This window comes from Candoia aspera, chromosome 4 (assembly GCF_035149785.1).
Source record: "Candoia aspera isolate rCanAsp1 chromosome 4, rCanAsp1.hap2, whole genome shotgun sequence".
Lineage (NCBI taxonomy): Eukaryota > Metazoa > Chordata > Lepidosauria > Squamata > Boidae > Candoia > Candoia aspera.
Window position 1 is genome coordinate 119169208 of NC_086156.1, and position 23183 is coordinate 119192390.

At 61.1% G+C, this 23183-nt stretch overlaps 2 protein-coding genes and 2 non-coding genes across 4 annotated transcripts; 2 read left to right on the top strand and 2 right to left on the bottom strand.

Moving 5' to 3' along the window:
* Positions 1-631: 631 nt before the first annotated feature.
* On the top strand, positions 632-703 carry TRNAW-CCA (transfer RNA tryptophan (anticodon CCA)). The gene has a single exon. It is a non-coding gene; the product is annotated as a tRNA-Trp (tRNA).
* A 603-nt stretch (positions 704-1306) lies between these two features.
* Positions 1307-1380, top strand: TRNAT-AGU (transfer RNA threonine (anticodon AGU)). The gene has a single exon. It is a non-coding gene; the product is annotated as a tRNA-Thr (tRNA).
* A 1018-nt stretch (positions 1381-2398) lies between these two features.
* MOGAT3 (monoacylglycerol O-acyltransferase 3) lies at positions 2399-6320 on the bottom strand. The gene is made up of 9 exons (XM_063301810.1): positions 6194-6320; positions 5934-6063; positions 5621-5721; positions 5301-5408; positions 4620-4690; positions 3916-4120; positions 3221-3392; positions 2773-2975; positions 2399-2668 (listed from the first exon to the last, which is right to left on the bottom strand). The coding sequence occupies exons 1-9, from the start codon at positions 6222-6224 to the stop codon at positions 2514-2516; spliced, it is 1176 nt and encodes a 391-aa protein (XP_063157880.1). The 5' UTR covers positions 6225-6320; the 3' UTR covers positions 2399-2513.
* A 4324-nt stretch (positions 6321-10644) lies between these two features.
* On the bottom strand, positions 10645-15922 carry LOC134496036 (2-acylglycerol O-acyltransferase 2-B-like). Its single transcript, XM_063301776.1, has 6 exons — positions 15746-15922; positions 15163-15341; positions 12864-13068; positions 12567-12741; positions 12219-12418; positions 10645-11228 (listed from the first exon to the last, which is right to left on the bottom strand). The coding sequence occupies exons 1-6, from the start codon at positions 15837-15839 to the stop codon at positions 11074-11076; spliced, it is 1008 nt and encodes a 335-aa protein (XP_063157846.1). The 5' UTR covers positions 15840-15922; the 3' UTR covers positions 10645-11073.
* Positions 15923-23183: the final 7261 nt, after the last annotated feature.

Genomic DNA, 23183 nt, shown 5'->3' on the forward strand with positions numbered 1-23183 from the left:
ACAGCCCGAAACCACGGACTCCGCCCTGATAGGCTCAGAAGCCCCTCCGCAGCCCCCCCCGTCGCTGCTTCTCCGCGGGCAGGGGCCCAAGGCAGAGAAGCACCGCCCACACGGGACGCCCCGCCCTCCGAAAGCCCAATGCAGGTGCCGGGCGACCTCCCCCTTTGGAATAGACTGGGGGGCGGCAAGAGCGAGGGACCAAGCGGCTCCCGGCTCCGCTTCACGAACCGGGAGCGCCTCCCCTGGGTCTGCCCGTGGCCCACCGGGAGCTCGTCGCCAGCGCGTTGGGGAGTGCGCGTCGACTGCCGGCCCCGCCGCCTCCTTCCCACGTGTCGGAGCGACGGGGAGGCAAAGGCCCCCTTTGGGCAGCCTCCCCTAACTAACCCCACCCCGCTACCCCCGCGGAAGGCGCCTGGCGAGACCCGCCCCAAGCCTCCTCCGCCTCCTGCTGGCCGGTCCCTTTTCCTGCACCCGGGACCACGCAGGGGGAGGGTCCCGCCGGAGATGGTGGGCGGGCTCCCTCGGCTCGAGGCCAGCGCAGACTCCCAGCCTGGTGCCCGGTGATCGTCCCCTCGGCCGGCGGGGAGGTTCCCGGGGCGCAGATGCGAGGGCCCGGGGAAGCCCCGCCGCCGACCTCGTGGCGCAACGGTAGCGCGTCTGACTCCAGATCAGAAGGCTGCGTGTTCGAATCACGTCGGGGTCAGGCGCCGTCCTTTTCCTCCCGGGCACGCTGCTTTTCTGCGCCGGGCCGGGCCGTGCCAAGCCGCGGCGGCGCCCCCCGCCCGGGCAAGTGCCCACCCCCTCCAGTGGGAAAGATGGAGCGGGCGAGCCGACGGCCCCTGGGCATCGCCGCGGGGCCGGGAAGCCGGCTCCGCTTCACGACCCGCTCCCCTTCGGCAGTCACAAAAGACCCCCCGCTCCCGCGGACCCTGAAGCCCCACCGAGGGATTGGCGCCTGCCCGGGGCAGGGATTGCTGCTCTGGGGGGGCCCTCTCCGGCGGGGGGCTGCTGGGAGTTGAAGTCCATCTGGGATCCGCCCGGCCCCAGCTGTGCAGCACGCGGACCCGCGTCTCTCCGCGGCGCCACCCCTAATCCCGCCGGCCCTCGGAGGTGCCTCCACCGCCCACTCCTCCGCCCCGCTCCCGTTTTCTGCTCGCCCGGCCCGCCTCCTGTGTTCGAAACCTCTGCGCCGGGATTGGTCCGTCGCCGTCCCGTCCTGCAGCGCAACTCCTGCCCGGGTGTTGCGACGCGCTCTACGCCGGCTTGCACTGAACAGCCCGGGCCGCCGAAGAAAAAGCCAGCGAGCGGCGCCGTGGCTTAGTTGGTTAAAGCGCCTGTCTAGTAAACAGGAGATCCTGGGTTCGAATCCCAGCGGTGCCTCAGTGGCGCTCAGCCTCCTTTTTTGCGCGCGGAGCAGAGCAGGGCGGCGGCGCCCGCTGCCAGTGAGCCGGACCCGCTCTGCAAAGCCCCGGGGCGCGCTGGGGAACGGCGACGCAGGAGGGCCTGGGTTCCCCGGCTCCGCCGGCCCGAGTGCCGGAATCCCCACCCCGGACGCAGCGCCCCCTTCCCCTCACAAGGCGGTCCTGCAGGACAGGCCATTTCCATTTTCCGACGCCCCCTTGTATGTTACTCCTTCCCTGCTGGTGAGAAAGAGCCCCCCGCCCCCCAGTCGATTTTACCCGCCCCGAGATTCGTTGGTGGGCTCGTTGGAAAGGGCAGGGACCCACCGGTCCTCCACGGGCAGGTCCCGCTGCCTCGCGGTTGGCGCCCTGGGCGAGGAGCGGGGTGCGGAGAGCGCCCGCCCCACCGACCCCAGCCGTGTCCGGGCAGCAGAAAACCGCTGGGGAGGGCGGTGGGGCGGGCAGACAAGGCGCAGATTAGAGCCCAGCAGAGAAGCCGCGTGGCCGGGCAGCGCCAGTGGGGAATGACCGCGCCGAGGGTGGCTCCCATTGGTCCTCGCGGTCAGCAGTCATAGAGGAGACCGCAGATGCCCCCCCCCCGGCTGCCATCTAGGGGTCATCGAGAGTGGGCGTGTGGCAGGCAGAGCCCCTCCGGGGGAGGTTTGCCGATCCCCACCCCACCCACTGCGCCGCTCTCCTGGATGCAGGGGGGGGGGCGGCACTGGTCCCTCAAACTGGGGAGGCAGCTGCCTCGTTGGGGGGGACAACACTTGGGATGGGGCCGGGCTATCATGCAGCCTGCCCCCCACAAATCAACAGGAGGCTCCCAGCTAGGAAAGTCTCCAGGCCATAGGAGGGGCATCTTGCCAGCTGTGCTCTTCCTCCATAGTCTCCTTTGGTCTAACCCCCCCCCCCCTCTTCTGACAACCAGCTCACCCCTGGGTTCTAGAGCAGCCCCTGCCTTGGGAGGAGGCGGCTCAGGTGCAGAAAGCAGGCGCTGATGCCAGAAAATATGACACTCTTTATTGGGGGTGGGGAACAGAAGAGGGGACCCTGCCAGATTGGATTGGGCAGCAGAGGCAGGCACCTGTCTCCCTGGCTAGGGAGGGGCCCCTAGGCAATGAGGAGCTGCTGCGAGGCGGGGAGGCCACAGTTGCCCTTGTGCTGGTCAAAAAGCTGCCGGAGTGCCTGGACGTAGAGATCGTGGTAGTGATCCACCTCCTCCAGGGTGGGGCGTGGACACAAAGGGACCTGGATCGGCTTCCCCACTGTGAGGGGGAGGGAGAGAGAGAAGTTGAGCTGAAGGGCTGCTCCCCCCGCTCAGTCAGCACAGCCTGCCCTCCTGTGGCCCGAGAAGAAGACCCAGGCTCACCCACAACCGTGATGGGGTAGGGCTGGGGCAGGAGCCCCCAGCAGTGGCTGAAGAAGAGGCTCCGCCCCACAAAGAGGCATGGAGAGAAGCCCGCCAGCCGCTTAAAGTGAAGCTGGAGACGGCGGAGGGCGCTGCCCTCGGGAAACCGCAGCTGCCGGAAGATGTCATTCTCTCCAAAGGAGAAAACTGGGACGAGGTCCGCCCTGGAAACAGAAGTGGGGAGAGTGCACACGGGATAAGAGAGCCCCCCCTGGCATTAACCCATCCTGTGTGACATCTACGCTTAGGGCCATCTCAGCCTAGAGGTGGAGCAGAGCGTTGGCGGAGGGCTTCTGACAGCTCTTCCCCAACAGGCAAGGGAGCTGGGGATCCCTGAAAGGGTGCCCCCTCGTCCCCCATTCCAGAACTCTGCCCCTCAGTCCCGCCGGGTCTGTGAGGAGAGCCTCACCCGTGCTGTAGCGCCAGACGCACGAAGCCTCTCCTGCCCGAGAGGTGGAGGCGCTGCTCGCCAGGGTTGCAGTCCAGGGACTCTGTGGCCCCACCCACCACAATGACCACCGCATGGCCAGGCCCTGACCGGAGCAGGAAGTCCAGGGACTGCTTGCTGACTGGCACCATCCCTGGAATGGGACAAGGAACGCGGGAGGAAGAACACCAGAGTCTGAGGGTGGAACACCCCCTCTCTGTTCCATACCTCTGGTGTGCCTTCACACGTTGGCTGGGTCCCCTTGCCCCCAGCCTGGCCATGGCATCTGGAGGACAGGAAGCAGGGCACGCGGAGCCTTCCTTTGCCCCTCCTCTGCCCCCCCCCCCCCAGCTCAGGGTGCTGTTGCCATGTTCCCCCTCTGCTCCCCCCCCCCCCCGGAGATCCCCTTAGTCAGTCTTCCTCTTCCCAAGGACTGACATCCTGGTCAAAAGTGGAAAGGTCCAAGGGGGAAGACAGAGGCTTCTCTTAGCTCAGGGCCATGTTCCAAACGCTCCCAACCTTCCTGCCAGAAGGGTACCCCATGGGTTCTGAGGCTTACAAAGGGCTCTTCCAGGGACTCATCCTTGGATGTTCTGCTCCTGCCCAGGTTCCTCCTGGTCCTGGCTTAGGAAACCAGTGCAGGGGCCTTGGGGCCTGGGGAGGGAAGGGCTTCCCACCTGAGCTCATCATGTACTCGCGGTACACAGGCAGGTAGAAGAGGCCAGCGAGGAGGGCGAGGCTGGAGGTCAGGCCAGGGAAGGCCTGGGAGAAGCCACAGGCTTCTGTGCAGAAGGCAGAAAAGGCTCCGGCGCAGATGATGCCGTGTGGGTGGGAGCCCAGGACATAGTTCCTTGTGGGCGGCAGTTCAGCCGTCTTCACCAGCTGTGGAGAAGAGAGTGGGTGGACAGAGAGGGATTAAGGTTAGGGCTGCTGGCCCAGCCGCCTTTATCTTTCCTGCCCCGGCTGGCCAGGCACTGGCAGAGCATGTGTAATTCAGGGCTCGGTAAGTGGCAGTGGGTTCCAAGGGTTAACCACTCCTGCCCAAAGAGGTCCTTGGCCTTAATCTGCTCCCCATTTTCCAAGACACGAAGGAGAAGCCGGGCCCATGGCCATTTTCTCCACCCAGGCCTAAGCCGCTGGCTGGGGTGGGGTTTCAGCTCTGGCTTTCCTGGTGCTCTCCTATTCCTGCCCCGCCAGAGCAACCCTGCTGGGTGTTTCGGACATAAGCCAAGGGCACCTGGGCCTGAAGGTCAATGTCAGCCCCTTAAGCTAAGCCCAGCGAGCGACAGGAAGCAGCACAGCTTTTTCAGGATGGGCATCATGGGGCCGCATCCCTTCGCAGCAGACCAGCCGCCACACCTCCCCACTAGGCCTCCCCTACCTTGATGGGGAAATAGTCCCTGTGTAGCTCCCAGATCTTCCAGTGCCTGATCCAGTTGCTGCGGCGGCCACCTGCCAGGAGAAGCACAGGTGGGGCTGGGGAGGGGCTGGTCCTCCAAGGAGAACACTGGGCCTGTCCCCCCACAAATCCTGCCTTTCCATGTTGCCCTTGCGATGGATGAAGGATGTTGGGCTCTGCTGGACTGGCAAGGGGGTGCTCAGTCTCCTCCTGACCACTGGCTGACCTTGGGCCAGATTCCCCAACTTCCCCGGAGGGTCTTGTGCAGCTGCAATAGGAGCAGACAGGGAAGCAGCCGCGAGTCCCTTGCAGGACGGGCGAGGGAGCGCCAAAGCTAGTAGTTCTTGTCGTTCCTGGCCGGCTTTCCCTCCCCTGCCCAGCCCCAGGACCACTCCCCAAAGGAAAGAGGATCTTGGGCCAGAGCCCCAGCTATGCCTGAGGCCAGCATGGCCCAAGTTGGCTGAACGGCCACCAGCCTGGCGAGACACAGTGAGGGCACCTTCCCTGCTGCAGGGGAGCCCAGAGGACGCCAAGTCGCTTGAAGGACAGGGAGAGAGTTGCGGGGCTGCAACTCCTCCAAGCTGGCTTGGGCAGGGGAAGACAGCAGGGACCTGGGGTGGGGCCGGCTGCAGGGGGTGGATGGGGGGCTGGGGAGCTAGGCACCTTGCACGGGAGTGTCCCAGTCTGCAATCCACCAGATGAAGTAGAGCACGCTCAGGGGCCAGAAGGAAGTGAAGAGCAGGTAGGCAAGGAGCAGGACAAAGAAGAGGCCTGTGGGGAGAGCAGGGCTTCACCCGAGGCCCCTGCCCCCGCCCCAACCTCCCAGAGATGAGGCTGAGAAGTGGGTGAGGGCACTCCTGGCCCCAGCTGGAGATCTTCTGCGCAGTCGCCAGAGAGCAGAACACCCTGGGCCTGCTTGCTTTGCCCGTGAGGGACCACCCCCTCTCCCCGCCTGTGCCTGCAGAGACCCCCATCCCACGTACCGAAGAAGAGGAAGGTCAGCACCCATTGGAAGACGCTGAGGGCCTCCAGCTGCTTCCGCAGGCTCATCTTCGGGGTGGGGGGGGCGGGCAAGCTGGCTGACCTGCAGCAACACAAAAAGGGCTGTGAGTCCAGGGGTGGCACAGAAGTGCCCCTCAATCCGGACGGGCCGGACACTGGAACAAGCAGAAGCTGTGCCAGGGTAGGCAGGGCAGTCTTGCCTCTGAGACGGGGTTTTGATGCCCCCCCGCCCTGCCGAAGTCAGTCTGCTCCCTTCAGCCTCACACCAGGGCAGGGAGAGAGGGCCTCACGCACTGGGGGAACGAAGGAAAGCAGCGTCCCTGGGCTCTGGCAGACACGCTGTCACCCGACCAGCTGGAGCTGTACTTTGGCCTCCGGGCAGGCAGGCCAGCCTGGAGAGCAGGTACCGTGGCTGCTGCTGCCGCTGCCACAGATAAGGAAAGAGGCTGTCAGGCCAGGCCCGAGGCACGCCTCCCCCGCCCCCTGGGCCCTCCTTGGAGCTCCGGCATCCCGGCGTGGCCAGGTTGCGGGCACCCCCGCACACCTCTGCTCACTGCAGAGACAAGGCGGCCTGCTGGTGCTCATCTGTCACTCTTCGAGGCACCTGGATTCCTCCCAACAACCCTTCAAGGTGGGCTGGGCTTGGGCGATAGGTCAAAGGTCGGCTAGGAAGGCTCTTAGCTGGGTGGAGACAGGAAGAGCTTCGGCCCCACGTCCTTCTACCTCTAGGCAGGGGGAGAGAAACGCAGACTCGTCGCTTGTCAAAGACGGCCTTTCCAATCTGGCCTGGTCTGAGATAGCGACTGGGGTCCCCCCTCCCCAGACTTCCACATCCTGCTCTTCTCCCATTTAATTTCTACAACCCAAGATGACCAAGCTGTATGGGGCTGGGGTTGGGGTGCATGCTGCACATGCTCAGAGGCTCTCTCACCTTCCTTTGGTACCCCTGGACCTCAGTTTCTGTGGGGCGAGGCTGATTTTCAGCCGGGGAGGAAGCAGCCAGCCCGGGCCCTGTAGGCAGAGGCGGTGGGTAGGGGCAAAATCCCCAAGGCCTCTCTCAGCCTGCCTGGTCTCCCTGTAGCAGAGAAAATAAATCTGACAAGCAAAATGGAGAGCAGCCCCTGCCACCCACCTGTCCTTTGGAGCTGAGCAGGGCCAGCCCAGGTCCTCCCTCTGCCCAGTCCCCTCAGACCCAAACTGACCCCCCTCCCCAGACAAAGCCCCCCTGTATCCCATCTGAACCCAAGCACAGAGGCCTCCTCACCAGCTCACAGCCAGCCCAGGGGCAACCCTACCTGCAACCCGGCCTCCCAGCCTCCCTCTGGGATGACCTCAGTGCCCCACCTCCTACCCAGGCCTGCTGCCCAGGCCCATTTTGCCCGACAGTGAGACTCACCCCAAGTATGCTGGCCAGGACCTGCCTGGCTTCCCCAAACTGGCCGGCCAATCAGGTCCCTGGGATTTCAGATCCTAGGAAATCCCGGAGATTTTGACTCATGTGGTAACTAGGAGGTGAAAAGAACTTGATGGCATGTACTTGTAACCAGGATTTCCCGCCTTGTAACCCTCAACATCTATAAAATGGTGGGATGTAACACCAACAGCTTTTGAGATCTCTCAGCTATATTTATACTTAAATTTAATTTTTTGGTATTGCTTTTATTGATGATTGTTTTTATTAACGTTAGCCACCCAGAGTCACTGGTTTGAGATGGGAGGCTATATAAATGGAATTAATAAAATAAATAAATAATAAATTAAAAACCTTGCTTTCCCATTGTTTGGGGTCCCTCTTCCTTATAAAGCAGGCCCCCGACGGTCATTGTAATAAACGTGGCTCTCCTCCTTAGCATTGTGCTCCTTACCTTGGCAAATTCCACAGTATCCCTCCAACCACCCTTCCAAGGGAGCCTGCAGGCAGAGCAGCTGGGGCAACGTGCCAAGGAAGAAACGGGTCCAGCCCAGAGGAGCAGCCAGACCAGACCAGACCAGCTGCCACTGCATGCCCTTTTGGAAGTGGTGGCGGCCCCGGCTCTGATCCAGCACCTGCTTCCACAATGCCAGCTTCCCTAGAGGCGAAGCCCCCAAGCAGGCTGACACCCGAGCAGCGCCCTGCTTCTCTGCCCAGCCAACCCAGGGCTGGCTCCGTTGCCCTCGCCGCAGGGAGCACGCACTGGCGCCCCAAAGAGCAGCAGCTGTGCAGGGGACGAGGCACTCCTGCAGCCTGGCTGCCTAGGTATCTTGGCAACACCCCTGAAGAGGCATGGGTCCTTATGGGGGCGGGGGACCATAACGCTCCACCCTGGCTTTTTGCTCCCCAGACCCAGAGAGCCCTTGATGCTTCCGTCCCTGCAGGAGACCCAGGGCTGACTTCCAAGGCCGACCGGGGAGCAGCTGGCTCCCCAAAGGGTAAAGGCAATTCGGAAGGCCTGGGGTGCAAATCAAGATGTGGCAGACTGGAGGGAGGGAGGGAGCAGCAGCAGCACCAGCAGGTGGCTCTGGGGGTGCCGGCCTGCAGTCACCTCTGGCTGCCCACGGAGAGGGCTCAAGGCAGCTGCTGCGTGGAGCTCACAGAAGGGGAGACCAGGGGCCAGAAGCACTCCGAGCAACCTGTTCCAGGCATGGCAAAATGCAGAGGAGCACTGCTTTTTAGACAGGCTAATGCTGGACGGTGTGGCCCAGGACGCCTGCATGTTGCCAACAAACTGCAGCTGTGGCAGCCACAACAGGACGATCTGGACCCCAACGCCTCACCTTTGCATCAAAGGGGGAGGGTTGCTGCCCTGGATCAAGGCCACAGGCCTGCAGGAGCAGCACAATTCTCCCCAACTTGCACTGCAGCCCCCCAGGGTGCCCACAGAGGCACAGAACAGGAAAAAGGGGTCCCCCCCCCATTTGCGAGTTGGCCTGCACTGGAACAGCCCTGCAGCTCTACCCACCTGCCCAGCCCAGCCCAGCCCAGCCCAGCCCAGCCCAGCCCAGCCCAGCCCAGCCCAGCCCAGCCCAGCCCAGCCTAGCCTGTTGCCCCCCTCCACAACTGCAAGGCCATTCCTCAGTGGGATATGATAGGAGCAACATTCCCAAAATCTGGGGACACCAAGGGGGAGCTTCCATCTCCTGTGAAGCCCCAGCCCTAAGACCACACAGACCCACGCCCTCCACATGGGCGAGCCTCTCCCACAGGGGATCCCCATGGTGCTCTGTGCCCCCAACTCCCTCCCCCCTCCAACTTGGGCCTAGTCTGGCACACCAAGGAAGCTCTGTGCCAGTGCAGGAACTACCCCACCCCCCCATGAGCAGCACAGCCTCAGGCACCCACTTCAAGCCCCCAAAGACCAGACTTCTGGGCTGGCCCCTAGGAAAGGGCCCCCTCGCATCTGGCAACCCTCTTCCATGAGGGCCAAGACAGAGCCCCCAGCCTCCAGCCCCACTCCCGTGACCTCCTGGCTTCCCGGATCAAGCAGGGCCCTCTCTCCTCCTGGCAGACGGAGGCCTGTTGAGAGCCGAGCAGAGACCAGCTCAGTCTGGCAACTGCTCCGTGCATGTGCATGTGCATGCACATGCACACACACACGCACAGAGGAAGGAACTTCCCCACGTTCGGTCTTTGGAGAGGTCAACAGCCTGTCCTGCTCTGTTGCGGGACAGACCTGGGGGCTGCAGCGGCTGCCATTGCCACCTCTCTCTGCTCCTGGTGCAAATCCTGCCCTCCCCCGTGTTCTGCTTCACAGGAACTTCTCTGCCCACAGCCCCAACAGGCCCCTCAGCACCCCTTGCAACCCTGCTTTGCACACCCGCCCCCCCCCCCAATTATTTCCTGCAGCCCCTGCAGGCTAAGTGCCACAGCAGATCCTCCAGCCTCACTGGCCAAAGGGGAGATCGGCCTCCTTGGACTGCAAGCGATGGGCTCCCCCAGAGGCAAGCGCTCTCCTGTGACTTGCCCTAAGCAGGGAGCTTCTGAGCTGAGCCCCCTGGCAGCCGGCTGTGGGGCTGGTCTCCTCCTCCTCCTGTTGCAAGGACCCCGAAAAGAGAGGAAGGCAGGCAGGCACTGAGCCGTTTTGGCAGGCCTTGGGGCACCCACTGTGGGGCTGGCCCTGCTGCCAAGTCAGGATCCCAGGATGCCACTCCCCACCGAGAATGTGGAGAGGGGCAGCGAGATGCAAATCCCCCTTCCCCGCTGTCTAACCCACCAGGCCAGACAGAGAGCACAGCTAATTCATTTCTCCAGTCGGCTCCCTGGTTGCAGGACCCCATTTTACAGCCCCGGTGCTTCCCTCCAAACAGCACCCCCTTCCCAATTCTCCATCATGGCCCTTTTGGAAAGCTGAGGTGCTCAATCCCCGAGAGGTGGCCTGGCTGGAAGCCACAGGCAAGAGACCTCAGGGACCCCTCTGCGCAGGCCCAGGAGGCTGAGCTCGTTGACGCCCTCCCCACTTTGCTGCCTCTCCGGCACTCCTCGGCAGGCACTGCTTCCCCTGCCACTCCTGCCAGATGCCCAAGGCAGGCCTGCCAGCAGCCCAACAAATTCTCCTGCACGGTGTGATGGGAGGGCTCCAGAGGAGCCAGCAGCAGCAGCAGCAAACCCCAAACCCAACCCATAAAAATCTCCACCCGGCGGCCCAACTGGTTCGTCTTGGGCTAGGAAGCCTTGCTCTTTCCTCTTCCCTGTGAACGGCCTCAGCAGGCGCTGGCCTCTGCCACCCAGAATGGCTCTGAGCACCACTTGTCAGAGCCTGCCGCTGCCATTCACAGCTCCGGCTCCCCCTCCGGCAAGGCTCCAGAGGCTGGGCTCCAGCTCAGAAGCTGCCAGTCATCCCAGCCCCGTGCCGGGCAGAGCAGCTCTCTTCCCCCCACATGCGCCTCCGGACCCCCTCCAGCATTGACTCCGGCAGCCTGGAGCGCAGGAAGAAGGAAGGCCAAACGTTCCTCGGGAAAGAGATGTGGCGGTGGCAGCTGGGCTTCTGCCCCCGCAGGGGCTCCCCCCTCCAAAGCGTGCAGCGCTCCGCTTCATTTCTTCCCAAATGAAGTGTCACAGTTTTGTACCTGGCACGGCAGGGTTGTTTATGCAGCAGGGGGAGCACAGCCCAGGAATCTTTCTTACCACCCCTCCCCCTGCCCGAAGAGTCCCCAGTGCAAAGCTGCCGTTAAGGCAGGCCCTTGCCCGCCCCCAGCTGCTTTGGGATCAGCACCGGTGTCTGCCCAGCTCCACACGGCTGCGAGCTATTCCTGGCATCCTCCACAGAGGCTTGCCTGGCAGGCCGGACACAACTCTCACGCTGGCTCAGAGTGACAGCAGCTTTAATCCAATGTGCCCAGAACATGTCTGGCGAAAGCCGTCCCAAGAGAGTGTGCCAGGCCCTCCTGCTCCTGTGCGGTCCTTTTGCCCAGCCAAGGTGCATCCTCGCTGTCTGGGCTGCCCTCTGTTCCCACCCTCCTAGGTCAGCGTCAGGTGCTTGTCCTGGGGCAGCCCATACTGGGTCTTGTGCTCCTCAAAGAGCTGGGTGAGCTTCTCCAGGTAGGTCTCGTGCAGCTTGTCGATGGCTTCCCGTGACGGATGGGGTGTCCTGGGCACCAGAATCGGAGCTCCCACTGAGGAGGGGGAGCAGGCAAGATGTGAGCCCTCCAACTGCCCCCAGACAGCTCCTTTTTAGCCACCAAGGACACCCCTTAGCAAGACATGGGGCTGAGGGGTGGCAGAGGCCCCGGAGTCTGACTTCTTGCAGCCTTGTGGACTGAACCAGCCCCAGGGCTTGCTCCCTCCTCCCGGCAGTGGCAGCAGCAGCAGCCGCCCCCTCCCCCCCCCAGCCCAGTGGCTCAGAGGCCCTGGGGAGGCGCAGACTTTGCTTGGGGCACGACTGCCGGGAGCACTGGGGAAGACCTCTTCAGCACGGTCACCTTGGGAGGACAGCAGCAGCAGCAGGAGGGTTGCACCCCATCAGGAGAACCCACTCTCCTTGCAGGGTGTCAGAGCCTCAGCCCCGGATCTCCTAGGCAAGGTGAGGACTGAATCCTGAGGGGCAGTGGAGAGTGCTGCATGGCCCGGGATGGCTCCCTATCCCCAACCTCTGTGGGAACTAGCGCCAAGGCAAGGGGCAGAGCATCTGTTGAAGACTGCCAGGCAGCCAGCCACATCAGCACACCCTCTTTGTTTGGCCAAGTGTTCGAGCAGCCCTGCCACACTGCACTGCAACAGGGAGGGAGCACCAATCTTCAGCCTCCCCGTTGACCAAATTCCAAGGCTACTGCCCCACTGAGGGGCCAGCTCAGAGGGGGTTGCAACACGCAGGCCCGGAGCCAAGCATCAGGAGCCAAGCACCAGCAGCTGGCCGTTGCATCAGCCAGAGGGAGGTCAATTTGGCTGACCTCCAAACTGGGAGAAATGCTGGCCTAACTGGGGGAAAGTGCTGGGAGACAGCCAGCCTCAGCCTAGACAGGCATTTGCCCAAGACGGGCATGGCCCTCCCCAGAGGGCTCGTTTCTGCGAAGGACAGCCACGGCCTACAGGACCCTACAGTTCCCCGACAACCGGGCACTGCGGTGCCCTCCCTGTCTGGGAGCCAACAGCAGCAGCGCTCTCACCGACGGTGTAGATGGGTCTCCGGAAGGGCAGCAGGCCAAAGTTGTACTGGAAAACACCTCGAGCATGGAAGAGGGGCAGGGCCAGCCCCATGACCTTCTGAAGCCATTCCTGCAGTGTGCGGATGAAGGACCCCTGGGGGTTGGGCACTTGGTGGAAGAGCTCGTTCTCCCCGAAGGAGAAAACCGGGACCAAGGCCACTCTGAAGGGAGAGGAAAGAGCCTCTGTCAGAGGGAAAACACACAGCACCCAAGTCCCCCCCCCCGGCTTTCGGAAACCATTCCTTGCCATGCCCACCCGGCCAGCAGGGCGGTCCCTCTGCACTGGCTCCAGAGGCCCCTGCCCCTCACCCGTGCCGCAGGGCCATCTTGATGAAGCCTTTGCGGTTGCGCAGCTGCAGGGTCAGGGCCCCCGGGTGAGCATCCAGCGACTCGGGCGGGCCCCCCACGGCAACGACAGCCACTTGCCCACCCCCTTCATGGCTGAGGAGGTAGGACATGCTGGCCTTTTCTGAAGAGACCAGTCCTAGAACAAGAGAGCAGAAGGGGCTCGGAGCAAGGCTCTGCCCTGGCCATCCTCGCGGCCCAGCAGACGAGCAACCCCACGGCCCGGGGGCCTTCCTGCCTAGATGCCCCTGAGGAGCTCACCCCCACTCATGAGGTAGTCTCGGAAGAAGGGAACCTTGAACCAGAAGGGCAGCATCAGGAGGTGGGGGGTGAGTCCTGGGAAGAGCTGGGAGAACCCCGTAGCCTCCGTGCAGAAGTTCCCGAAGGCACCGGCCACCAGGACCCCATGGGGGTGGAAGCCGAATAGGTAATTGCAGGAGGGGTCCAGCTCTGACGTCTTCACCAGCTGCAGGGGAGGAAAAGCAGAGCAGAAAGAGTCATCTAGAAAGGAGAGTTCCAATCGCTGGAGGATTAATGGATCAGGAATCCAGGCAGTGGCCCTCTGGCAACAGACCCAGCAGCTGTCCACACTCAGCTGCTTTGGCCCATGGAGGGCTGACCTGGCTGCCGGCACCCTTCCAAGCCAACGAGGCTGAAAGGAAAGAGGTTCCCCAAGCAGGGAGGCTGCCAAGACCCCAGCCCGGCACAACACGGGTACCTTTATCGGTGCCAAGCTTCCCCCTCAAAGAGGTCCTGCAGCGGGCCAGGAAGGAGACTGCTGCTTCTGCCTTGGCCAGCAACCTTCTCTTGATGCCATTCATCTTGGCATGTGGACAGGGTGGGTGACTGGGGAACGCAGCGTACCGATGAAGCCTGAACCAAGCTTTCGCTTTAAGGATCAGGGAAACAAAGGATCTGGAAGCCACAACCTTGACCCAAACAGGCCTCAGAGAGACGAGTTGTGGACTCAGAACACTTGCTGGGATCCAGCTCCAGTCAGAGGTTATTTTCCAGACTGCGCCTTGGGGGCTCTCTCTCTGGGAGCCTTGGAATGCACCTGAAGCTCACAAAAGGGCTTTGTGGACAAGAAATCCCAGGTGCACTATCTGCCTGGTAATAGGTAAAGGTAACACACCTGTAATTCCTCACCATTAAAATGAGCAATTAAAGCCATGTAGTTTACCTCTGTTTACAGCAAATACACCCTTCTGACTACCGAAAAGAGAACATGTTAGAAATCAACAGAAAAAAGTGTTCAGAATCTGGCTTGCAGTTAACAAATGCAACCTGACCCAGCCAAACAAACAGGAGGCATGTCCATGCCAGGAAAACACTTGGAGACAGCACATTCACGATGCAGTTACAGACAGGACAGTCTAGATCTGTGAGAACCAGTGCAGAAGCAGAGGGTCAAGGAAATGGGTAAATGAGTTGATTTAACAACACAGCAGCACAGTTGCCTCATGCCCACTGCCTCTTAGTTACATCTCAGGGCCTGCCAATTAAAAGTGACTGTAATGATTTTAAAATATTTATAAACAAAACAATATTTATTTATACAGTACACTAGGGCAGTTTATAAATATTGCAAAACAAGCAGTTTCAACTTTAATTGGAGACCTGAGAGGAAACCAACAGCCAAAGAGAATGCAAAAGAGCAGCGAACAATAATGTTCAAGGGTGACTCAATTAGTTTAGTCAATTAAGCCACAATCCAACTGCTTCATGGGATTCATCATTTTATTCTACTGTAATTGATGCCCAAATTATGAAATCAATCGATCATTTTATATTATATTTTCACTGTTTATCACTTGTTCCCAGTCTATTATATCAATACATTTTAAACTTCTTTCATGATTAACCCCCTTCATTGCGGGGGGGGGGGGGGAGGCTCCATTAGCTCAGTGGAGCAGCCCCAGATGCAGCAGGGGCAGGCACCAACCTGGGGAGGAAGGACACAGCAGCTGATCCTTCCTCACCAGGTGCACCAACTGGGCGATGCCAGCTCCCCTCCTGCCCCCCCTCCCCCTTCTCCCAGCCCAGGCTCCCAACTAGCCCAGCTGTTCAGGGATGGAGGGGCACCTGCCTCTGGCAGCACACAGGCTGCAAAGCTCTAGCTCCTCCACTGCCCACAGGGGTTATGCCTTCTGATAACACGTACTCGTCTGAAAAGGGCTACCGGGCTCTTTTGACCGAGGGGGGTCAAAAGGGATGGCAGCTGGGGAGGTGAAGCCAGGGGGTCGGGCCAGCCAGGAGCACCACCGGCTTGGCAACGGCGGAGGAGCCGGAGTTTTAGGGAGCCGCGACTCAGGCAGCGCCGTTCATGACCCAGAGAAGGAAAAGCCTCTCCAAGAGAGCGACCCCGCGTCACTCGGATGCTTTTCCCCAAGCAGCCCCGGGCATCGCTTCCAGCCCCGAGTTCCTGCGGCCCCGAGCAGTTTGTTGCCAAGGCCGGTGTGGGCCGGGCCGGGCCGGCGCCCTCCGGTGGGCAAGAGCGGGCTGCACTGCGAGGCCCGCGCCCCCCAAACTCAGGGAGCCCCCCCGCTCCTCTCCTCACCGTGATGGGGAAATAGTCCCGGAAGTACCGCCAGACGCCCCAGCCGCGCACCCAGGCGGAGCGGCGCCCCCCGCGAGACGGCGTCTCCCAGTCCAGGTACAGCCAGGCCGCGTAGCCGAGCGCGAGCAGCCAGCCTTCCCCCAGCAGCAGCAGCAGGTACAGCGCCAGGCAGCACTGGGCTGCGGAGAGAGGCAGAGCTGCGTGACCCCCTCCGCTCCGCCGGCCCCACCCAACGGGCGGCTGCTCAGCACTCCAGACGTGCTCCGGAACACGCTGCTCCGGCGGGGACATCGCGCCGAGGGGCTGAAACCACGCCCCCCCGCGAGCTGGGAAGGCGCAGGAGAAGCTGCCCGCTGGGAGCGTCAGCAGCCAGCTAGAGCCGGGTCGGGGGCGGCAGGCCCGAGCGATCCCGCCACGGCCCCGACCGCGCCCGCCTCAGCTTCCCTCCCGGAGGATCGGCCCCGTTGCCACGGCTCGTCAGCACCCCCGGCAAGCGCGGCCTCCCCTGCCACCTCCCCAAGTTTGTTGCCGGCGCTTGACGGAGGAGGACCCTTGTCCGGCCGCCGCCACTGCCCGTCCTCACCCAGCGCCAGGAAGGAGAAGACCCACTGCAGGACGGCGGCCGTTTGGAGGCGCCGCCGGAGCGGCAGACGGAGCGGGGCGAACTGAAGCCGCATGGCAAGCGCGACGGGGCAGGCGGGCACCTACAGGTTGCTGGCCGCGCCGAGCCGCGGCTTATCACGGGAGATCAACCTCCCCCCTCCCCCCACTCCACAAGGCCCGCCCCGGCCGCCCGAGAGGCGAGGCGAGGGGAGAGGCGGCTCCGCTGCTGCGGCGGGGGGGGGGACGCCTCCCCGACGGCGGCTGCGGGGGCGTGTTCTGGACGAATCGGGGCCGCGAGAAGGCGGCGGCGCAGGGAGGGGCGGCGCCCGCTGCTCCTCCCCTGACAGCCGCCCCAAGCCCCACGGGAACTGGTCCTAGCAAGCCGCTGACCTTCGCAAGGCCTCCGGCCAGCTCCGCACGCATGGCGAGCTGAGCGCCAAGCCGGGGATGGGTCGGAGCGCCAACTGCAGCTATTTCTGGCTTCTCCCTCCCCAGGAATGGAGGGCAGCGGCATCTTCCTTCCTCTCTCTCCGGTTTTGGGGGGCTTCTCCTGGCTGCTCAGGAGGATAGGCACACACGTGCCGCCCCCCAGCCCCCATTCATCTGGGCAGCCTGCTTTTCTGCTGGGCCTTGTGCTCCCAGCTGCTGGTTCCTTTCCCAGACTTCCTGTGGCTGTTTTCAGGGGGGAGGGGGAACTCTGCCAGGGAGGACTGGATCTCACTGCTCTATGCCACGGAATGCAGAGGATGGCACAGGTGGGTGCTGGGCCTCTTCAAAGGTAACAGTTGGCCTTTGTCCCCCAGGAAGCCACTGGGAGAGCAGATGTAATGTTTCCAGGCCATGAAACCCCTGTCTCATATCTGTGCCTCATATTTTCACCCCTAAATATAATATCTTATATTTCTCCTTGTTGAAAGAAGGGCATTACCCTTTTCTTTCCACCTGTCTGGATGAGACCACAATCCCACACTGCCTGCCTGGGTGCTAGGCAGATTTCCCAATGTTTGGCCATCTGCAGATGTGATCCACAAGGCTTCTGTAACCTTTTCTCTGGGCAAGGCTGGCCACCAGCCCAGCCCTGCCTGTGCTGTGGGCAGAGGGTTCCCATCACTGGGCAGAGGAGGTGCTGGATGGTGGGGTTGGAGCTCCTGAGGAAGGAGTAGAGAAAGGACTTGGAGAAAGTCAGAGGTTCCCCTGCAGAGGCTTGTCCGGGAGTCCCTTGGTGGCCAGCTCATGTCCTTCATGGCTTGCAGCCAGGAGTCAGCATTGCTAACTCAGGGCTGGCCCACAAGGATCCTGTTTCCTTAACCTCCCTGGATCTCTCTGTTAACCTTTGTGGCCCCTGGCAAGACCCTGCTTTGAAAGAGTTTGGTCCTGAGAGATCCGGGGAGGGAGGGAGGGAGGGAGAGCCTCTTTCTCTTCCGGGAGCAGCTCCAGTTTAGTGTGAATCTCCCCTAAATTTGGGCCAGGAGCTGCAGCCTCTCCTGTGAATGGGATGAACCTGGGGGTGGCGGGGGCTCCCTTGAAGGAATTGAAGCAGCCCCAGGTACCATGCATGGACTGCTGTCTGCTGCCATGCCAAGGGGCAACTCCTCTGGGCTGAAAATCTTTGAGGCCTGCTGGTGGCAACAGGAAAGGGCTGGGCACAAGTTGCAGTGGCTGACAAGTATGCGGGAAGCAGGCCAGCCTGGGACATTGCGCCAAGGCCTGGCTCTAGGAACCTGAGGAGGAGGAAGTGGGCCTGCAGAGGGAGAACCATGTTGTGCAAGAGGAAGTGGTGGCCCAGGCTGGCCCCACCACTTGGCGAGGGGAGGGAAGTGCCTTAGCTGCTTGTACACGTTATCTGCTTCCCACAGTTTTGGGGGAACAGCACTCCTCTGCCACTCCCATCACTGGTGGCAGCTGCTGCTGGGCTGGAGAGAGGCATCCCTGCGGAGTGTACTGTGAGGATCCCTCATGTACTCGGTGTATTGTAATGCTGTTACCATGTTGGGTCATGAAACGTTTGCAAGCCAACCATTCAGCTCAGAGAGCAACAAGGGCTCCCCACTTCAACCCTGAGCTACAGAGATCCTCTTCCATTGGAAGCATCCCAGTTTGGTTCTGACACATGGGAGGAGGATACCTTGCCCTTTGCCTGGGGCACCTCTGCTGCAGGGGGCATCTTTGAAAGCAACGGAAATCATGGCTGCTGGGCAGAATGACTCTATGTTCCCTCCAGGACCAAAGGCCTGGGGAGCAGCTGCTTGGGAATAGGAGTCCTGGGGCCCTGTGGGAAGCATGGCCCCAGCATGGCCCATTTGGGAAGAAGAGGCTGGACCAGGCACTTTGGCAGCTCCTGCATTGACGGCAGTGACAGGCTCTTTCTCTGTGCCCAAGCAATGGCACTTTGGTCTCCCGGACCAGAACATGGGCACGTATCAGGGAGTGAAGTTGGGAAAAGAAGCTGCAGACAGGCAGAAATGCTTCTCGCTCCATTTCCCTCATGCATGCATTCATTCATTAACTCGCAACTTTACTCACAAGCATCCAAGTCGGAGTTCCAGCTGCCTGTGATAATTGAGCCACACCCTGGCGTTTTCAAGGGCCTGCCTTCCAGAGGCAGCCTCACCCCACCCAGGTTCTTGGTTTACAAAAGCAAATGCTAAGACAGAGTGGGGAAGGGTGTGTATAGGAAGAAAGGTGATAAGCAAACCAAGGGCATACAGACAGGGAAGGGGAGGCGACGTCTGGAAATTGGCAGCTACTACCAGCAGGCAAGAGTGATGGAGTTTTTAAATGTTAATAAAAGAACTCCAAGCAGCAAACAGCAATCTTGCAGAGTAGAAGCGTGAACCAAAAAAGGAATTTGCTCATTAAGCTTAATTACATTCAGAAAATAAATTCAGTCTTCACATGGTAGGTAGATGAAGAAAATAGAGATAGCTTACTTTTATTCAGTAGATCTGGATACAGGTAGGTTCATAGTAGAAAGCACTTAATCATCACAGGTTCTTTGTAGACACTTTCTATGTGGAATAAAAAGTCTGTGTGCAAGGGAGATGTAAGGGATGAGAGCTGCATTCTGCAGCTCTCCTGCTTGCAGGTGTGCCCAAGAGGTAATGGAGATTGTTAATCCCCAAACCCAAGGAGGAGGAGGAAGTGGAAATCAGGTGACCCATGTGACATCCCACAAGCACAATAGAGGTGTTTGCTAGAGAGACCCCCTTATACTTATGAAACAATGCTGAGTTGACCCCTGATAATTCCAACAAAGAGGACTATTAGTCAACTGCCCAGACCACATGCTACAGTGAGCAGCATATCCTGGTGGGAGTCCTGCCAGGAGCTCTGCTGAGAGCTCATTAACACACTGAAGCAGCACCTCATCCTAACAAGAGTAAGAACATTTGGGAGGAGGTGAAGGTTGTTTGCCACTTTATAGACTTAAAGACTTTTGCTTGGACTAAGCATTAAAGGACTGAGTATTAAAGATGTGTGTACATGGCAACATCACCTTGCAGGTCCTAGATGGGTGGAGAGCAATAGTCTGTGGTTGGGGAAGATGTGTGCCGCAATAAAGCATCGCGTACAGGTTTGCTATGCTGTGGTGCGTCCAGTCCTTGGAAAGCAAAGAATCCTCACAGCAGGACCCTCTCCCACCAGAGACCTTGCGAGAGACAACAGAAGATGTCTTCTGCTGTGGCAGCTGGAGATGGACACCCCCAGAAGGCCACTGCCAAGGGACCCGAGAGCAGTTTCCCAAGCCAGAGAGTGGGCCGGGGGCGGGGGTGCAGAAAGAGGCCACAAGTGCCCGAGGAGCCTCTCTGGCTGTTGTGCCTTTCCCGGTGCACCCTTCAGGGCTTTGCCCTCGTTCCTTTCCCAGCTGGGTTGAAAGTTCGAGAACAGTCTGTGGCGGCTCTGCTCTGGCATTTGAAGCAGCAGCAGCAGCAGCAGCACCATGGTGGAGGGCTGAAGGAGAGGCTTTTTCAGCAAAATCAGCAGAAATTGCTTGCAAAAACTTGTGATTAATTTTATTGAAAATAAGTAGAATACCCCAGACTGCAGTTTAGCAAAATTGTAAAGCAAAGTCTGTATTGTTTGGAAAAAGCCAGAAGAAGATGATGTGCATCTGCCCCCCAGTAGTAGCTTTTGTGGGACCTCCCCTCCCTCTTCTGCAGCTTGCCTGTGGCAGGGCTCCAGCTCAGCCTTGCTGGAGGAGGGGGCCAGCCCCGTGGCCCTCCGGACCTGGATGGAGATGATGAGCCGGGAGGAGCAGGGAGCTCATCGTGGTTGATTTCTCTGGGCGGGGAGGAAAGAAGGCATGGTGGTGCTGCCTATGCTAGAGCAGCACAGTCTGTATTTCAGCTTGGCAGCTTGGGAGAGGCAGTGGTGAGGCTTGGTCCGGGCACAGCTCTCTTGACGCTGGAGCACTCCTGAGGAGCCTCTCTCCCAGGATCCATATTCCCCTCCCCACCCGAAACATTGTCCCAGGGCTCAGCCCCCTGGCTTGTGGGGAAGGTAGGTGAGGCCCAGCGCAGTGGAGCAGGATGCCTACTGTAGATCCTCAGAGGAAACTTGTCCTGCTGGCCCAGGGCAAAGGTGGTGGGCATCAGGGCATGGCACCCACTGTCAGTTCCACACAGAGCAAGAGGCTGTGGGAATTGATGAAGGTGGAGCCAGTGGCTTGCCGTGGGATGCGATGCAGGTGCCGGTTTCGATTCTGCTCAGCCCGAGGGACTAACAACCTGTCCAGATGGAAACCCCCAAGAAGAGCAGCTGAAGCCACCTCCTTCGCTGGGGAGCCCAGTGCTTACCAAGAGGCCCTGCAGCGCCGGATACAGGCAGTCCTCGGATTACAATGACAATTGGAAATGGGATTGCTGTTGCTAAGCGATGCGGTCATAAAATGCGACGTCACGTAACTACATCACTTTGTGGTGACAATCTCAGCAGTCCTGACTGCTGTCATAACCCCAAGATGTGTGGGCTGTTAAGTAGGGAGTGGCGGAGTCCCAGGTAAGGAGCGTGGGGGGGCCGCGGGGATTGGGGGTGGGGGAGGCCTTGGCAGGGCCGGCGCAGGCGGCATGTGAGTTGGGGAAGGCCGGGGGAGGGCTTGGATTCACTCACCAGGGAATGCTTTGTGTTTGCGTCCCTGTCTTCTCCAGCAGCAGCTGACAGTGAAGAGCAGCCCTCCCACCTTCTACTTTTCTCTGTAACCCCCCTTGGGATAGGATGGGCTATGCCAGAGTGACAGCCCAAAGTCACCCTGGGGGCTGCTCTGGCTGAGCGGTCTCCCAGCCTCAGTCTCACACCGCCCCAGCCTTGTAGCCGATGCTACCGCCAGCAGCCAACCTCTTGCCGAGTGTTTCCCCAGCCCGAGCAGGGATTCGGAAGGCTCTCACACGGAAGAGTTCAAAGCCCATGGGAAGGCTGTAGCGCCCCGCCCCCGCGCCGGATCCCCACAACTGGCTTGCGTCCTTCTGTTTCAGGGAGATCGGGATGAAATCCTGCACCCTTGGGACCTCGGAGGAAAATTAAAAGCAGGAGAAGAGGATAGTCTGTCACCCAGCTGGCTGAAAGCTCAAGCAGGGCCTTTCTGGATCAGAAATCACCTGCACCAGGCTGACAAAACTGGAAGAGCTTCTTGGCTAAAGAGAACGGATTTCCAAATCGTCAAAAGTGTGGAATGTTGTAGAGCTAGTTGGCTTCATAAAAGGGACAAGGGCATATATTAGGGAGGGTCTCAGCCTGGGCGGCATGACCTGGGGCAGGGGCTGTCACGAAGGCGGCCCTGGCCAGGATCAGAAGAGCCCTCTGACCCCGAATCGCAGATCAGCAGGGATCGTTTGTCCTCGGGAACGCAGCAACTCCTCCAGACAACTCGCAGCCGTTCCCGCGAAGCATGCAGTGGGGACTCTGGCGGCTGGGCCGCGTTTCTTGGGCCCCCTTGCCCTGTGAGCTCACTCGGCCTCACAATGCCGCCTTCTTCCCGCCCACCCCCCCGCGGCTCTCCAGCCCCGCTAGAGAGCGGGGATCGCAATCATGTCCTGGCAGCAAAGCGCCTGCCAGGAGGTCGGCAACGCGGTGGCTCGGCTCTTGGCCGGCGCGGTCCTGCTCTGCGTGGCCAGCAACGCTGTCTTCCTGGTGAGGAGGGGCGTGGGCGCGCGGGAAGCAAGGGACGCAGGCCGGGGGATCCCCCCTCCCGCTCGCCCGGCCGCCTTCTGTCTGCCACGAGCCCCTTTCGAACGGGGAAGGCCCCTCTGTCTCGGCGGAAGGAACCGGAGAGCGCGCTTGCTGCCCAGGCCCGACGCGCCGCTCTCTTCCCAGTTCTATCTGCCCTCCAGGCGAAGTCGGGGTCCGGACGGCCGGGGCCAGGCTCAGCGGAGCGAGCGTCGTCAGCCCGCAAGTAGCCGAGGTCTGGAAGCCGGGCCTTTGTAAGGGGTAAACGTGCGGCTCGGGGGACGGCGGGGAGAAAACGGGAGGCGGCAGCTGTAGCCTTGCCCGCGGAGAGGACAGCGCCGACGCTGGAGCCAGCCGAGGGGGCGGACTTTGGCGCGCCTCCTGGCCCGCCGGCACCCTGGCATCTTTCCCTCCCCAGAAGGCGGTCAGGCCGCCCAGCGCACCTCATCTGCCGGGAAACAGCGCGAAGCCCCCTTGACGGACCACAGGCGACCGACGGCGGGGCGGAGAAGCGGCAGCAGCCCCAGCTGCCGGTTAGGCACCGCCGCCACCCTGGCGGAGCAGAGACGAAGGCCGATGATTCTCCACGTCCCCGAGCAGCCTCACGGTTGTTCGACTTCTCAGCGAGGCGGCAGCCTTTGGCCTCCGGCCCCCGTTAAGCCGGGGCGACTCATCGCTGGCACCCGCTGTTTGCACAACGCGGGAATTCGGGAAAGCGGGTCCCCGCCGGAGCAGAGGGCGCGTATCGCTCAGTTCCCCTGCAGGCAGTAAAGGCGCCACCTTTAACTGCCCAGCCTGCGTCTCTCTCTGCATACCTGGGGGGAGGGACAGGGCAGGCTTAGAATAGAGCTGCCCTATCTGCCCACCCCACGCAATTTGTGCTACTTGTCCAGAACCAACACCCCACCCCCCATGGCTCCACCGCACCTGTTCCAGGCTTTGCCCTCCTCCAGAGCCAATGCTGGGGGGTTTGCCCGCTTCTTCCATGGGGAACTTTGACTCCCAGGCCCCAAGGTGTGGACTGCACCCTCCCAACTCACGAGGTTGGTGTTTTGCCTTCAGTAGCAGGGAACAAGAGGCCCATTACTGCTGCAGCAGCAGCTGGATCCCCACTGGCTGAACTGCTCGGAATGCAACAGGAAGAGGGAGGCAGCCCCCCCACTGCAGCCTACAGGTGACTGGACTGGCAGAACTGATTGGAATGGATGGGGATTCTTGCCTCGGCAGAAGCTGCCTGTCCCTTATCCAGCAAGTGT

What these genes read in the sequence shown, in the direction of transcription:
- MOGAT3 (XM_063301810.1), bottom strand. Translation starts at nt 6,224, where the DNA reads ATGAGCACCAGCAGGCCGCCTTGTCTCTGCA. An exon ending in GGGACTATTTCCCCATCAAG is followed by an intron (nt 4,121 to 4,619) that starts GTAGGGGAGGCC and finishes TCTTCTCCACAG; the next exon opens with CTGGTGAAGACGGCTGAACT. An exon ending in CTACCCCATCACGGTTGTGG is followed by an intron (nt 2,669 to 2,772) that starts GTGAGCCTGGGT and finishes TCCCCCTCACAG; the next exon opens with TGGGGAAGCCGATCCAGGTC.
- LOC134496036 (XM_063301776.1), bottom strand. Translation starts at nt 15,839, where the DNA reads ATGCGGCTTCAGTTCGCCCCGCTCCGTCTGCCGCTCCGGCGGCGCCTC. An exon ending in GGGACTATTTCCCCATCACG is followed by an intron (nt 13,069 to 15,162) that starts GTGAGGAGAGGA and finishes CCTCCCCTGCAG; the next exon opens with CTGGTGAAGACGTCAGAGCT. An exon ending in GAGACCCATCTACACCGTCG is followed by an intron (nt 11,229 to 12,218) that starts GTGAGAGCGCTG and finishes CCCCCTCCTCAG; the next exon opens with TGGGAGCTCCGATTCTGGTG.